The sequence below is a fragment of the Myotis lucifugus genome, unplaced genomic scaffold (genome assembly GCF_000147115.1).
Source record: "Myotis lucifugus unplaced genomic scaffold, Myoluc2.0 scaffold_190, whole genome shotgun sequence".
Classification (NCBI taxonomy): Eukaryota; Metazoa; Chordata; class Mammalia; order Chiroptera; family Vespertilionidae; genus Myotis; species Myotis lucifugus.
The window spans coordinates 2,603,348-2,619,366 of NW_005871238.1; the positions used below are offsets into that span (position 1 = coordinate 2,603,348).

The 16,019-nt window shown below is 39.0% G+C and overlaps 2 protein-coding genes across 13 annotated transcripts in view; both read left to right on the forward strand.

Annotated features, from left to right (window-relative positions):
• Positions 1 to 16,019, forward strand: part of ZC3H11A (zinc finger CCCH-type containing 11A) — a 36,300-nt gene that overhangs the window by 521 nt on the left and 19,760 nt on the right. For 2 of the 12 annotated variants that reach the window (XM_014462808.2, XM_006096922.3), the window contains exons 2-6: positions 299 to 503; positions 5,593 to 5,646; positions 6,997 to 7,056; positions 7,412 to 7,610; positions 8,673 to 8,792. In XM_014462808.2, coding sequence (XP_014318294.1) covers positions 7,557 to 7,610; positions 8,673 to 8,792 — 174 coding nt within the window. In that variant the 5' untranslated portion in view covers positions 299 to 503; positions 5,593 to 5,646; positions 6,997 to 7,056; positions 7,412 to 7,556. Of the gene's footprint in view, positions 1 to 298; positions 610 to 5,592; positions 5,658 to 6,996; positions 7,057 to 7,411; positions 7,611 to 8,672; positions 8,793 to 16,019 lie in introns of all 12 variants that reach the window. The other 10 variants (XM_006096920.3, XM_014462810.2, XM_014462812.2 and 7 more) reach the window with 7 other exon arrangements.
• On the forward strand, positions 616 to 4,740 carry ZBED6 (zinc finger BED-type containing 6). The gene has a single exon (XM_006096919.3). The coding sequence runs from the start codon at positions 1,534 to 1,536 to the stop codon at positions 4,474 to 4,476; it is 2,943 nt and encodes a 980-aa protein (XP_006096981.1). The 5' UTR covers positions 616 to 1,533; the 3' UTR covers positions 4,477 to 4,740.

Sequence of the window (16,019 nt, forward strand, 5' to 3'; positions counted from 1 at the left end):
CCTCACCGGGGCGGCGGGGAGCCCGGCCTCCCTCGGTTCGCTCCCAGCCACTCACCCCACCCCCACAGCGCCTGCTCCCTTCCCAACCACCTCCCTCCCCTCCCCCACATCCGGTGCTGGCGAAATTAGGAGCCAGGAGCAGCTCCTCAAAGCCCCCCTTGCTCCCCGACTCCCGGAGCGAGAATTGACGTTAGATTGCTTTTGGGGGGGCCATAGCTTCCCTAGTTCAGCGGACCCCCACTGCTTAAGTTAACCTGAGCGCCAGGAGCTGAATTTACCTACTCTCATTCCTCTCCAGGGTCTCACTACTTTGGAGGTTTTCTCAAATTCCACATACAGAAAGCCACCGACCTTATTCCGGTATCCTACACCCCTTCCTTATCTTAATTATACGCCCACCCCCAGCCCTCAGCATCGGAGTCAAGAGCCACAGGGACACTTCAGTTCTCCTTGTAGGATTGATGAAATCGTAATGAAGAACGCCCCCTAAACTCCCATAAGCGGTGCGGATTCCTCTGGGGGAAGGCCCGTATTATTGACATCTTACAGGCCTTGGTTCTGGACGTTGAGAAGGAGGCTGTGGATCTAGTGGTAGCGATGCTTTTTAGGGTAAATGTATGTAGGTATTGGGGGAAAGGGAGGGATCAACCGAGAAGGAATGGAAGTAGCTTAAAGCTCATTTTAGTTTTTGTTGCTCATGTAGAGTCCAGCTTGTGAGTTACTCATGTACAGGCCAGAAAGCTTCTGCAGTCTGAAAGTGTCTTAAAACTAAACTTGGATTAATTGAAAGTAAATTGAAAATACATCTTGTGACCTTGATTTTTAATTTTACCCACAAAGCATATATATATATATATTTTGCCACCCATATTTTAAAAAATTGTATTGCTGTTAATTAGAGCTGAGAGGGGTCAACTATCATTTGTTGTTAATGACCAGTATGTGGAGTCTGATTTAGCATTTCAGAATTGACTTTTTTGGGTTGTATTGACAAATCAGTCCTAAATGATCAATGTTGAATGATGCACTATGTTTTTGTTTAAATGAAATTTCCTGAAAATAATTAATTTCAGGATTAATGGAAATTGATGTTGTTGTTGTGAAGCTTTATAAAAACACATTTTTAAAGGTGAAGGCATTCAAGCAGATATAGTTCTTGATGAAGCAGAAAGAACATGGGCCTGGGATTTGGAAAACCTGGCTTCTAGCTGCTACTGACCAAGTTTATGACTCTGGGAAAGTGGGCCTCAGTTCTTTTTTCTATAACATGAGTGGATTGGACAATTTGAATTCAGAACTCAGAAAGTCAGAAGGGATCTTAAAGCCCTCTGAGAAAGAGTTTGGGAATGTTCTCCATTGCTGTCACTTTTCCTCCAAAAATAACCTGGCTTGGAAGTCATTGGTCCAAAGGGAATTTGATTCCCCATAGAAATTGGAGAATAGGTAATGCAAGTAGAGAGGAACAGCTGTATTTCTTCTTGAGCAATAAACCCACTAACAGATTCTGGTACGAATCTTGGAGGCATAAAGAGAATGAATGTATGTACCCTAAGTGTACCAGTTTCCTCACTCGCTCCTGGCGGAAGATGCAGCACTTTTAGTAGTGCTGGAATTCTGGGATGTGTTCCTATTAATTCTAATACAGATAAGGAAGATGTGGTAGAGAGAAAGATGGTGGCAGAAGGAATGGATAAAGAGGCAAAATTGCCTGCTAAAAAGAAAAGAAAGAAGGGCTTGCGAATTAAGGGGAAAAGGCGACGAAAGAAACTGATCCTTGTGAAAAAATTTAGTAAGGATTTGGGGTCTGGGAGGCCGGTTGCAGATGCCCCTGCATTGTTAGCTTCCAGTACTCCTGAGCAGGATGAAGAAAGTCTTTTTGAGAGCAATATAGAAAAACAGATCTACCTACCTAGTACTAGAGCCAAGACCTCCATTGTATGGCACTTCTTTCATGTTGACCCCCAGTACACCTGGCGGGCTATTTGTAACCTCTGTGAAAAAAGTGTTAGCCGGGGTAAACCAGGCAGCCATCTTGGGACATCTACTCTTCAGAGACATCTGCAGGCAAGGCATTCACCACACTGGACGAGGGCCAACAAATTTGGAGTCACTAGTGGGGAGGAGGACTTTCCTTTGGATGTACCTTTATCTCCCTCTTCTGCTGGAAGCAGTGGAAGCTTTGAATATATTCCTACTGATCCATTAAACGATAATAGAATGGGTAAGAAACGGGATAAATCAGTATCTGATGCCCTGAGGGCAGAAAGGGGGAGATTTCTCATCAAAAGTAACATTGTCAAGCATGCCTTAATTCCTGGAACGAGAGCCAAGACATCTGCAGTTTGGAATTTTTTTTATACTGATCCTCAGCACATCTCAAGAGCTGTGTGTAATATATGTAAAAGAAGTGTGAGCCGTGGTAGGCCAGGTTCTCACTTAGGAACTTCAACACTTCAAAGACACCTGCAGGCCACACATCCCATCCATTGGGCTGTTGCCAACAAAGACAGTGGTGCGGTTGGAAATGGATTAGATGAGGCTGAGACTGAGAGAAATCTCTTGAGTGATACTTCGAATGGAGAGAAGTCTACAGGCAGCCAAGATTTAACAGCTGAAGATCTTAGTGACTCTGATTCAGATGGACCTCCTGTGTTAGAGATTGAAAATAGGATATCTGAGAGTCCTATTCCTGTTGCAGAACAAGATACTCTGATGCTTGCGCAGGAGAGAGAAACAACATATTGTGAAAATTCAGTCTCCAGTCAAATAAGTCAGGCGATTATTCAAATGATTGTGGAAGATATGCATCCTTACAGCTACTTCTCAACCCCAGCCTTTCAGAGGTTCATGCAGATTGTGGCCCCTGATTATAGGTTACCATCTGAGACTTACTTCTTCACTAAGGCTGTACCTCAGTTATATGATTGGGTCAGAGAAAAAATTTTCTTAACTTTGGAGAATGTTCAAAGCCAAAAGATCCACCTGACTGTGGACATATGGACCCATGACCCATCCACTGACTATTTTATTGTGACTGTACACTGGGTCTCCTTAGACACTGCACCTTCTTCCAATAATGGCTGGATCCCCGATTTTAGAAAATGGGCAGTGCTTTGTGTAACAGGTTTTGCCAAAGACTGTTTGGTAACCAACATTTTACAAGAATTAAATGACCAGATTGGTCTGTGGCTTTCTCCTAATTTCCTCATTCCTAGCTTCATTGTTTCTGACAATTCCTCTAATGTGGTACATGCAATCAAAGATGGTGGTTTTACCCACGTGCCATGCTTCCTGCATTGTTTAAATATAATCATTCAGGATTTTTTCTGTGAGCACAAAAGCATTGAGAACATGTTAGTGGCTGCTAGGAAAACCTGTCATCATTTTAGTCATTCAGTCAAGGCTCGTCAGATACTGCAAGAGTTCCAAAATGATCGCCAACTTCCGTGGAAGAATTTGAAGCAGGATGAAACTGGCCATTGGATTTCTACCTTTTATATGTTAAAATGGCTCTTGGAGCATTGCTATTCAGTTCACCATAGTCTTGGTAGAGCCAGTGGAGTTGTACTCACCTCCCTTCAGTGGACCCTAATGACTTACGTTTGTGATATTCTTAAACCGTTTGAGGAGGCCACCCAGAGAGTTAGTGTGAAGACCACAGGATTGAATCAGGTGCTACCCACAGTCCATCATCTACTCCTTTCCCTGCAGAAACTCAGAGAAGATTTTCAAGTCAGAGGTATTACACAGGCCCTCAATCTGGTGGACAGTTTATCTCTGAAACTTGAAACGGACACCCTACTAAGTGCCATGCTCAAATCTAAGCCCTGTATCTTGGCTGCTTTGTTAGATCCTTGCTTTAAAAATAGTTTGGAAGACGTTTTCCCTCAAGGTGCTGATTTAGAAATGTATAAGCAGATCCTTGCAGAAGAAGTTTGTAATTATATGGAATCTTCACCAGAGGTCTGCCATATTGCAACTTCAGAAGCTTCTGGTCCCTCAGCTATAGTACAAATGGACTCATTTACTTCATCTACAAGAGAAGGCACCTCCAGTTCAGGGTCTGTTGATAGTTCAGCTGCAGATAATGTTGGCATTGGAAGCAAAAGCTTCATGTTTCCGTCCGCTGTAGCAGTAGTGGATGAATACTTCAAAGAAAAGTATTCAGAAATCTCAGGAGGTGATGACCCTTTGATTTACTGGCAGAGGAAGGTGAGCGTATGGCCAGCTTTGACCCAAGTTGCCATTCAGTATCTAAGCTGCCCTATGTGTAGTTGGCAATCTGAATGTATCTTTACTGCAAATAGCCACTTTCATCCAAAGCAGACCATGAGCCTGGACTTTGACAATATAGAACAGCTGATGTTTCTGAAAATGAACTTGAAAAATGTTAAATATGATTATTCTACATTGGTTCTGAGCTGGGATCCTGAAAATGAAGTTGTTCAAAGCAATGAAAAAGAAATATTATCTTAATTTTCCTTTCTCCGTTTAAAATGGGCAACTTCTTGCTTTGTTACTGTATTCTAATTGCTATAGTTGTTACATATTGTTAACTAATTATTTTTTATACATGAATCTGGGGAAACCTGAAAACACAAAAAGGACTGAAAATTCCTCAGAGGTAATGTTGGCAAAGTGAAGATTAACTTTAATGATTTCACAGTACTAACTCAATGTGGCTGTCACATGAAATTTTGTTTACACAAGTTGAGAGAAAGATATTTTTTATTTAAAAAATATAGTGCAGCATTGAAAGGCCTTGTGCTATTTCTTACTGGTAAACTGAACTAGTAATTGGTTTTAAGTAAAAATCTCTCCCAACATGAAAAGTTTGATTACTCTAAAACCAATGATAATTGAAAAAAAAAACACATACTAAGCTGGTATTTCTCCCCCTCACCCCCATTTTTCTATTTCTTTTAAAACCCTGACTCATACTTAAAGCTTGGCAAACACAAAACCTACAAAATTGTTTTATATTTGGAAATTTCTAATTGCCTCCTCATACTGGTCAGCTGAGTTTACCCTTTATAGGATTGGATCTATATATAAGGGAAACATTACAATTAGGAAAAATTACTTTTAATCTTTGAATTACCTTTTTTAACCTTTTTAAAATAGTATAAAAACAAAGATTGCATAGGTACTTTTGCCTAATTATGGGTAAATGACAGTAAAAGTTTTACAAAATTTAAAAAGATTGAATGGGAATTAAAGTCTAAGTCCCATACATGAGCATACTTTGACAATCCTAGTATCCATTTTCCAAAGAATGTTTTTTCGATATTAAGTGATCTTAAATACTTTTTAATATATACTGAATTCTTCATAACTACGTATTCTTAACTACGAAATTGTTTTGGCCTCAATTCTTAACTAAAAATAAGCAATCAATATTTTCATGTGTTAGGAATCATTTCCTCACTGGTAAAATGAGAGAATGGATTTCAGTGATTTTTAAGGTTCCTTTCCACTGTTTCTATGATTGATTGGGAGGCCAGAAAATGATGACTTTTAATAAAAGTCTATTAAAATTTTCAGACTGAATAACTAATGTAAGATCCCAATTTTTCCTTTTTTTCATTTTAGATTTGGGGATATTCCCTGCCCAAAAATTTCCTGGAAAATTGACTAGTATTAAGTGTGAGTAAAAGGTGTCCACTTTTTTTTTTTTAAGTTTTTATTTTAGTTTTGTCTTGGATAGTATTTGGCAAGATTTAGCCTAGAAATAATGTAGTATCTATTACATGAGAATCAAAAATGCTTTGTTACTGGGCTGGTTTCAAAATTTAGAATTCATTTCTATGTATCAAATCGTTTTTTTGGTGGGGGTTTTTTTTTTTTGGCCTTTTTTCTTTTAATTCTGAAATGGTAAATGTACCATTGTGGAATGAAATTTCAACTTCAAAAGTTTACCCTTTTATTAATTAGAGTAAATGGATAATTGCAACGTCTTTAGTTGTAGCCATCAGTAGTAAAGAATTTGAAATTAGGCTGCATAAGCAAGCCTTTGCAGGGCCAATATTGAATTTCATGCCAGTTGACACTGGTTGCTATAAAAGAAAAACAATCTTCCCTTAATAGAAGCTTTTTGTATTTTGACAGTGCCAGCTCAGTATGGCTATAATGCTGCTCTGCCTTCTACAGCTTGCTGCACCACTCTGTAGTTACTCTATAACTATACGTTTCTATCTTTTTTGGTTAAACACTCCCTGAAGATGAAAAAGATAATGATATACATGCATCCATATTGTACACATTGATATATGTGTAAAGATTTCCCTTCATCTTTATTTTGCCAGCTGGGCAAAATTTTGTGTAACATACTTCATGATACTTTGGTATAAGAGTAAGTTCACTACTTTTATAATGAACCCAAATCTAAAGGCTTTTGTAGTGTATTTTAAAAGGGAAAACTTACCCAAATGTTTTATTTCTACACATTTGTGTGTATGTGTGTGTGTGTATGTGTGTATAAGCCAGTTAGTATATATGTATATTATGTACATAAAACACTTTATATTTTTACATACAAGTGTGCTTTTATTATACAGATAATAAAGATGGGGGAAGGTTTCTGTTTTTTTCTTAATAGGTGAAGAAATCTTGAAGACCAGAAATTGGATCTTATTGAATTTTGGTGTTCTTTTTATTTTTTCTCTTTCTTTTTTTCTTTTTAAATTATATTGTTCGACTATGGAAGATGGATTTTTAAAAAAAAATAATCCTTTGAATTTCAAGTTCATCTTTAAATGAACTTTTTTGTTTGTTTTTTGTTTTTGTTTTTATTTTGAGGAGATAACTAGCCATAGCTGTCTCCAGTCTGACAAAGGTTGTTCGAATGGACTTAATCTCCCAATAGTTGGGAAATGTTTTAAAAACACATCCTGTGTTTGAATTGTGGCTGAGAGGTTTCCTTGGCAATGTGAGGAGGAAATTTTTTTCTGCCTCATTATTATTAATTCATGGATTGAGTGTTGGTTCGACCTACAGGCGTGATAGATTGGAACTCAGTGAAGACACAGATGTTCCTGTTGAGAGCAACCAGCTAATGTAAGTGTGGAAATTGGTTTTTTCTCAGTAAAGGGATAAACATTTTTGTAATTTAAGGCATAATTTTCCTGGATTAGTCAGAAATTAACCATCATCAAAACTTTTTTTTCTTGTAATTGTTTACAAGCTTTTGGTTAGGGAATAAAGGCACCCCCTTTCCTTTTTTTGATAATATGTGCACATTTAAAAAAAGGTAAAAACATTATAGCCAAGGTGAAATCTCCCTGTAATTCCATTTGTATAGGTAAATACTATTAAAATTTGGTTTTAACAATGTGATTTCATTAGATGATTTGGAGGAAGAACTTGGAAGATTTTACCTGAAATACTTTAATTCATTGTTTCCTCATTTTAGCATTACATTTTAAAGGCGATTTCTGTGATTGAGTTGTCTTTTGGAAGATTAAATCCATTTCAAGAGGACTTGAAGCTGGTCCTCACCTTGAGGAAGCAGTGGCTTGTTTTCAAGAATCCCTTCCTGATTTCAGGATCCACCCAGCATGCCTAATCAAGGAGAAGACTGCTATTTTTTTTTCTATTCTACATGTACCAAAGTAAGAATTGAAATCTCTAAAATCAGTTCTATGATTCCCCTAATAAAATTGAAGATGTATTTTCAGTACACTAAGTTGTTTTCATGTTTTGTTTTTCTGCACTGTTTATTAACTGCTGTCAGTTTTTTAGTAAAGGATAGCATTCCTAGGTGAGTTCGTTCTTTATGTTTTCCTCTTCGTTTTATGTTCTTCATGTTCTACAAAAGTGTAAAGGTTTCTTACCTATAATTAATTTGTTCAGGGTGCCTTTGGAATTAGGAGCACTTTGGCCTGTGGCTTACCAACTTTGATTTTGTTTTCTGTGGGTTGTATTGTACTTCTAGAAACTGCTATGAGTTGAATTCACCTTCAGATTTCCTGCTGAATACTGAAGCCATCTACTAAATATGCTTTTGTAGCTTTTCTGTTTTTTATCAAAACTTCCTTGTTTTCTGTTTGGTTGTACTGCAGCTCCATTTAGATCATTCTGCTATTTTCTGTTGTTCCTTTATGACTTAATTCTATAAATGTACATGTTATTACAAAAACTTTTCTTTAGTCATCTTGGTGCTGTGTTTAAAATTAACAGTTTCGAGCAAAGCCCTGATCTCATATAGCACTTTGCACAACAGTAGTATTTGGATAATATCATGTATAAAGTATGGAGTGAAGCATAGAATTATACTTAAATCCTTATCTATTAACTTCCTTTCTGGCCTTTTTTCAAAAACTAATCACATTAGTTGGGATGTATGAAACAGTTGAAGATGAACAGTATAATGTATTTTTAAAGAGTATCTAATGCTCCCACTTGTCTTTTTTAACTTATGTCATCTCTCAGCTTGTCTCGTTCCTGTTGTCACATAAGATGAAGGATAGTGTCAGGAAATAGGTTGTAGAAAATTATAAATTTGTTGATCTCTGATTGTTTTTGTTATCCTGTCTCAGGTGTCTTCTTTCTTGTCTGTCTCTCCTTACTGTTTTCTATTTGTCTAGATGCCAGGAAACTATTATAATGAACATTTCACTTGAGATCTATTTCAGCTTCACAGTTCTTTTCTGTATTACTCTCTTTGTTGACAGGGTGACAGCTGTCCATTCCGTCACTGTGAAGCTGCACTAGGAAATGAAACTGTTTGCACATTATGGCAAGAAGGACGCTGTTTTCGACAGGTGTGCAGGTTTCGGCACATGGAGATCGATGTAAGTTTTGAATTTGTATTATAAAAAATATAAGGGGGAGATGACATTTTATATGATATGTGAGTTAAATTTTTAAAAATGATCCAGTGAAATTTCTGTCATTATTATAATGCTCACTTAATATCTACATGTTTTGGAGTATGAATTGGTATAATTTTTCTGAAAGGCAGTTTGGTAAAATATCTAATGTATAAAAATTATGTATGTACTATATTGGGAGTATTTATATCTCTTTATTTTCAAACTATCTCAAACTTAAGAGAAAAATTACAAGTACAATATAAAACTTTTTTTCTAAGACATAGGGAATAAATTACTGACATTCCCTATCACTTCCAAATGTTTTCATGAGTATTTCCTACAAATAGGAAGGACATTCTCCTATATAACCATTATACAACCTTTAAAATTAGAAAATTAACATTGATATATTACCTTCACTTAATTCTCAGATCTGACTCAAGTTTTACCATGTGCCAATAATGTTTTTTATTTCAGAAGGAGCATGTCCAGAATCAAGTATTGCATGTAGTTGTCATGACTTCAGTCACCTTCAGTCTAGAATAGTTGCTCAGTAGTTGCTTGCCTTTCGTTGGCATTGACACTTTTAGTTACAGGTCAGTTATTATTGTAGACTGTCCCTCAATTAGGGTTAGTCTGATATTTCCTCATGATTAAATTCAGGGTTTGTACTTTTGGCAAGAACATCAGAGTTGATACTCTTCTCATTGTATACCATTATTAGGTGACATACAGTGTGTTTTTTTAATCCTCATCTAAGGACATCGAACCCACAGCCTTTCGGTGTATGGTACGATGCTCCAACCAACTGAGCCACCTGGCCTCAGGGCAGGTGGCATACAATTTTAATTATCCCATTACCGGTGATGTTAGTGATCATTTCATTAAGGTAGATCTACCAGACTGCTTTACTATAAAGTTTTTCTTTTTGTAATAAGCATTTTATGGAGAAGTAATTTGAGAACCTATAATAATCCCATTTCTTATCAAACTTTCCATTTTTTTCAGTGATTTTTTTAAATTTTTTTTTATTAAATCTTTATTGTTGAGATTACATTTGTTCCTCTTTCTCCCCCCCCCCCCATAACTCCCCTCCTCCCAGTTCCCGCCCCACCCTCCGCCCTCACTCCCCACCCACTGTCCTCATCCATAGGTGCAAGATTTTTGTCCAGTCTCTTCCCGCGTCTCCCATTCCCCTTTCCCCCCCAAGAATAGTCAGTCCATTCCCTTTCTATGTCCCTGATTCATTATAATCACCAGTTCATTCTGTACATCAGATTATTTATTCACTTGATTCTTAGATTCACTTGTTGATAGATGAGATGCATGTTTGTTGTTCACAATTTGTATCTTTACCTTTTTCTTCTTCCTCTTCTTAAAGGATACCTTTCAGCATTTCGTATAATACTGGTTTAGTGGTGATGAACTCCTTTAGCTTTGTGCAAATTCATGGTTTCCTATTTATTCAATGTGTTGTACTTCATTGTTATTATATTTTATCCTCAAATAGGCCTAGATTTGGCCAGTAAGAGCCCTTCAAGCTGGTTTTTGTGTCTTTTGGATGTTTCCATCATTCTTCAAATACCGCTTTGCTTTCTGGCTTAATAAGACTTTCTAGGCTCATCCTGTACTTTTCCTCCTCTAGTTTTGGAATCAACCGTATCTCCAAGGAGCTTTGGTTCCTTTTAGTGAAAAGTAGTATATGGAAATGAGCTTTGAGCTGCTCCTGGAGTGTTACTGCTTCTAGGCCTATAGTGGACAGGAGGAGGAAATACATAAATGTATATACATACACATGTTTACATCATTAGTTATTACTTCCTGCTTTTGTATGGAAAATCATGAGTTCACATAGATACCTCCAATTCACAAATAGGCTTCTACTTTTGCCTACTTGTAACTCTCTTTTCTGAAAGTGAGAAACTTGGCTTTCATTCTCCTTAATATTACTTACTTGATCAGTCCCCTGGTTATGTAATCCAATATTGTATTCCAGTCTCTTCCTACCTCTTAGGTGTTAAGTCCATCTGATCCACTGTGTCCTTTAGAGTCTCTGTTTCCTTGTTAAGTTTTTGTCTGGAAGATCTATCCAGTGAAGTCAGAGGGGTGTTAAAGCCCCCCAGTATGACTGTATTGTTCTCAATCTCTCCATTAAAGTCCTCTAGAAGTTTTTTTAAATATATATATATATTTTTTTTTAATATATTTTATTGATTTTTTACAGAGAGGAAGGGAGAGAGATAGACAGTCAGAAACATCGATCAGCTGCCTCCTGCACATCTCCCACTGGGGATGTGCCCGCAACCCAGGTACATGCCCTTGACCGGAATCGAACCTGGGACCTTTCAGTCCGCAGGCTGACGCTCTATCCACTGAGCCAAACCGGTTTCGGCTTAAATATATATTTTATTGATTTTTTTACAGAGAGGAAGGGAGAGGGATAGAGAGTTAAAAACATTGATGAGAGAGAAACATCAACCAGCTGCCTCCTGCACCCCCCCCACTGGGGATATGCCCGCAACCAAGGTATATGCCCTTGACTGGAATCGAACCCAGGACCCTTCAGTCTGCAGGCCGATGCTCTATCCACTGAGTCAAACCGATCAGGGCTAGAAGTTTTTTTTATATATTTAGGTGCTCTTAATATTGGGTACATATATGTTTACCTGGGTTATATCCTCTTGTTGGATCGATCCATTTAGTATTATGCAGTGACCTTTGTTGTCTCTTACGATGGCCTTCATTTTAAAGTCTGTTTTGTTGTATATGAGTATTCCTATTCCAGCTTTTTTTCTTTTCCATTTGCATGGAAAATATTTTTCCATCCCTTCACTCTCATCCTGTGTGTGTCTTTTGTTTTGAGGTGGGTCTCTTGTAGACAGCATATAGTTGGGTCATGTTTTTGTATCCATTTAGCTACCTTATGCATTTTGATTGGAGCATTTAGTCCATTTACACAGGGTTATTATTGATAGGTACTTATTTATTGCCATTTTAATTCTGTATGGCTAGGTTTCTCTCTCTGTTTCTTCTCATTACAGCAATCCCTTTAGCATTTTTTGTAATGCTGGCTTGGTGGTGATGTACTCCTTTAGCCTTTTTTTTGTCTGGGAAGCTCTTTATTTGACCATCTATTTTAAATGTTAGCCTTGCTGGATATAGTAATCTTGGTCTCAGATCCTTGCTTTCCATTACCTTGAGTACTTCATGCCATTCCCTCTGGCCTGTAGTGTTTCTGATGAGAAATCAGGTGTCAGCTCTATGGGAACTCCTTTGTAGGTAACAGTTTTCTTCTCTCTTGCTACCTTTAAGATTCTCTCTTTGTCTTTAATTTTTGGCATTTTAATTATGATGTGTATGGACATGGGTCTGTTTGGGTTCTTCTTGTTTGGGGTTCTCTGTGCCTCCTGAACATTTGTGACTTTTTCCTTTACCAGGTTAGGGAAGTTTTCTATCATTTCTTCAAACACCTTCTCTGTCCCTTTCTGCCTCTTCTGGCATACCTACTATTCTAATATTGTTACGTTTCACATTGTCCCACAACTCCCTTAAGCTGTCCTCCTGTTTTTTAATTGTTTTTTCTTTTTGGTTCTCTGATTGAGTGATATTTTCAACTCTGTCTTTTAATTCACTGATTTGATCCTCAGTTTCCTCTAATCTGCTGTGTATTCCTTCCAATGTGTTCTTTATTTGTGTTATGTCATTCTTTATTTCAGACTGTTCTTTTTTCATAGTACTATATCTTTTTTCATGCTGTTGGGCCTTTTTTTTTTTTTTTTTTTTTTTTTTTATTTTTTTTTATATATATTTTATTGATTTTTTACAGAGAGGAAGGGAGAGAGATAGAGAGTTAGAAACATCGATGAGAGAGAAACATCGATCAGCTGCCTCCTGCACACCTCCCACTGGGGATGTGCCCGCAACCCAGGCACATGCCCTTGACCGGAATCGAACCTGGGACCTTTCAGTCCGCAGACCGACACTCTATCCACTGAGCCAAACCGGTTCTGGCACTGTTGTGCTTTTTTTTAACAGTCATTACTCTGAACTCTGTTTCAGATAAATTTCTTATCTCTGTTTCATTTATCTCTTCTTCTGGAGAATTCTCTAATTCTTTCATTTGGGGGTTGTTTCTTTGTTTCCTCATTTTGGCTGTCTGTCTGGGTTTGTGCCTCTGTATTAGGTAGATCCTCTACACTTCTCAATCTCTAGTGCAGGACAGTGTTAAAGTCTGTTTCTGACTAATTAGATCAGGTAAAGACTCAAAGCCTCCAGAGACTGCCTCTGCCTATAGACTGATAGGATTCGGACTTGAATTGCCCCCCACCCCCCAAGCAGTCGGCCTCAGGTGTGGTGAGTTTTTTTTCAACAGGGTGGGGCAGTTGCTTCTGCCTGGAGGCTAATTGTTATTTTTAATCTCTCAAGTGGCTTCAGGGCAAGGTGTTTTCCAATAGGGTGTGTCAACTGTCTTCATCCCACGCAAGGCAAATGTCTGTGTGGAAAAGATGTCCTCCACTGTGTGAGGGAATGACTCAGAACAGGAAACTGGGGGTGTCTGCCTTCTGAGCTTTAACCCCTGTGTTCCCAATCCTGGCTTCTGCTCACAAAGCTCCAGTCTTCTCCGCCCTCCCTCTGCTGGAGCACAAGGTGGGTGGCTCCACAGGGATTTTTGTGCATTGGACCTTTAAGAGGATGCCTGCGTTTTCATCTGTTACTCCCTGGCAGACAGCGCCCCCGCTGCTGTTCATAGCCAGATGGTATGTGGGTTCCTCTTTATTTTTGGTGCTTTCTGCTGGGGGACCCAGCTTGGGGATTAGATGCCAGAGTTCTCAGTGGCACTCCCCCACAGCTGAGATATTTCTCCAGGACTTCAGTTGCCGTCTGTGGGTGCCCAGCCAGCCCTTTCCTACCAGTCTCTGTGCGGTCTCCACTTTCAGTCCTTGGGTGTCAGGGTTCTCTCCTGTGAGTTTTTTCGTTGATTGTTCAGGAAGTTTTTCTGTATTTCAGTTGTAATTCCAGTTTGTTTCTGGGAGCATGTCCGTGCAGCATCCACTTACTCTGCCACCATTTTTAATCATCTTCAGGTGTTGACATCACACCTGAGGCTGCTTCTCCACAGGGACACCTTTCTCACCTTATGTCAATGCCAACACCTGTACCAGGTCTCCCCCCTGCTTCACTGTGAGGACTCCTTCCTTAGCCTTTTTGGACCTCAGCATTCTATTCCACATCCTTGGGCTCTGATACTATGTTGGACAGCCCTCCCATGTGAGGTGCTCACTCTCACCCTGTTTATTCTTCAACTCTGCACCTGGTCCCCACTCAGGAAGACCCTACCTTTCTCCTGCTGGTTGGTCTTGGAGGCTCATTCTGGGGAGACCCTCCATAAGTACACCCTCCTTAACTTAACTACATTGGGATCCCTTCTGCACAGAAGTCTTGCTCGCCTTCCCATGCTGCTCAGGCTCCAACACTGTGCCAGGCCATCCTCTTATGCAAATGTCATATCAACTCCTGTGGGTTCTGACACCTGTGCCAGTCCCACCTTGTCCAGTAGACTCCTCACCTCAGTCCGGCTCTAACTCCCTGCTCTGGGCCACATACCCTTCCCTTTTCCAGCATGAATGCCTGCCTCTCTCAGCCTTACCTAATGACTTTGGTCTGAATTGTTTGAGGGTGTTGTAGGAAGGAAGAGACTAAATACGCAGTTTGGATGTCTGGGCTTATATAGCTACTCTAGTTTGGTCCCAGGTTTATAGTCTCTTACCTGTCTTCTATGCTGCCTGTCTTCCAAATAGCAGGGAATTCACTAACATTCAGAGAAAGGAATACTCTCTAACTTTTGAAAAGTCATATTGTAACACTGCTGGCCATAGTTTGTAAATTGGCACAACTCCTAGGAAAGATCTCTAAGTGTCAGGGTCTCTAAGAAGAAATACATTTAGAGATTCTCTAGAACAGTGGTTCTCAACCTTGGCTGCACATTAGAATCACCTGGGAATCTTTTTAAAATCCTGATTTCTGGGCCTCATCCTCCGGAAATTCTGTTTCTTTGTTACTAATGTTGTGGCCCCACCCCATAACAAAGAAACAGAATTTCCGGAGGATGAGCCCCAGAAATCAGGATGTTAAAAAGATTCCCAGGTGATTCTAATATGCAGCCAAGGTTGAGAACCACTGCTCTAGAAGAACTCATGGAACTCAGCATATAATTGTATTCTTGGCTAGTATTATAGTGACACAGTAAGGATATGCTGGTTGTAAGAGAAAAGGACACAGGCAGAGTCTGGAGCAAGCATGTCAAACATGCAGCCCGCCGGCCGCGAGTTTGACATGCTTGGTCTGGAGGAATCCATGTGTGGGCTTCTCTATGATCTCCCTCCCATCAGAGGTCACAGAGTGAACGCTTCCTCTGGCCATAGAAATGCACCAGTATATATGTGATGTTTCTGCCTAGGGAAGCCCATGAGAGACCCAAAGTTTTTATTGGGGCAGGTTGCCTTAGGCACCCCCTACCACATACCAAACTCCAGACTCCCAAAAGGATGGGAGGTGTTCAGCACAAGCTGTATTTCCACAAACAGTCTAGGGCACATTCTGAGTGCCGAGTTTCCAATGCCAGCCAAGGGCCACCCTTGCAAGGCTGTCTACGGGTAGCAGCTGTAGGGCTGCTCTGTTAACTCTTCTGCACAGAGGCTTATTTGGCTGCATCTTACAAAACTACTATTATACCTATGGCTCCCATGTGCAAAGTGAGATGCAGATTACTTTTTGTAGCATAGTTTGTATTAGTAAAATGTATGACGCAACCTAACCTTCATTTAAAATAAAATTTTACTCTACTCATGCAGTGGTGTGCTGGGTAGCTGTAAACAAAAAATTTTAAAAGGGAAACTATTTAAATTGACACGGAAAAATCAGAATATATTATTAGTGAAAAGGGATCAGAATAAGGTGTGTAATATGCTACCATTTGTAAAAAAAGAGAGGGAATATAATTTGTATTTATTTTTACTTGTATATGCATTTTAAAAATAGAAGTATAAAAGAGAAACTTTACAATGGCTGTTGGGGTGGGAACAGGATTGAGAAAGGGCCATTTTACTGTAACCCCTTCTGTATGCGGTCAATTTTTATTATTCCTGGGTTTCATATTTGAAAATTTGTCTACTCGCTAAAATTTATTTGTAACCTCTGAAGTAATAC

What these genes read in the sequence shown, in the direction of transcription:
- ZBED6 (XM_006096919.3), top strand. Translation starts at nt 1,534, where the DNA reads ATGAATGTATGTACCCTAAGTGTACCAGTTTCCTCACTCGCTCCTGGC.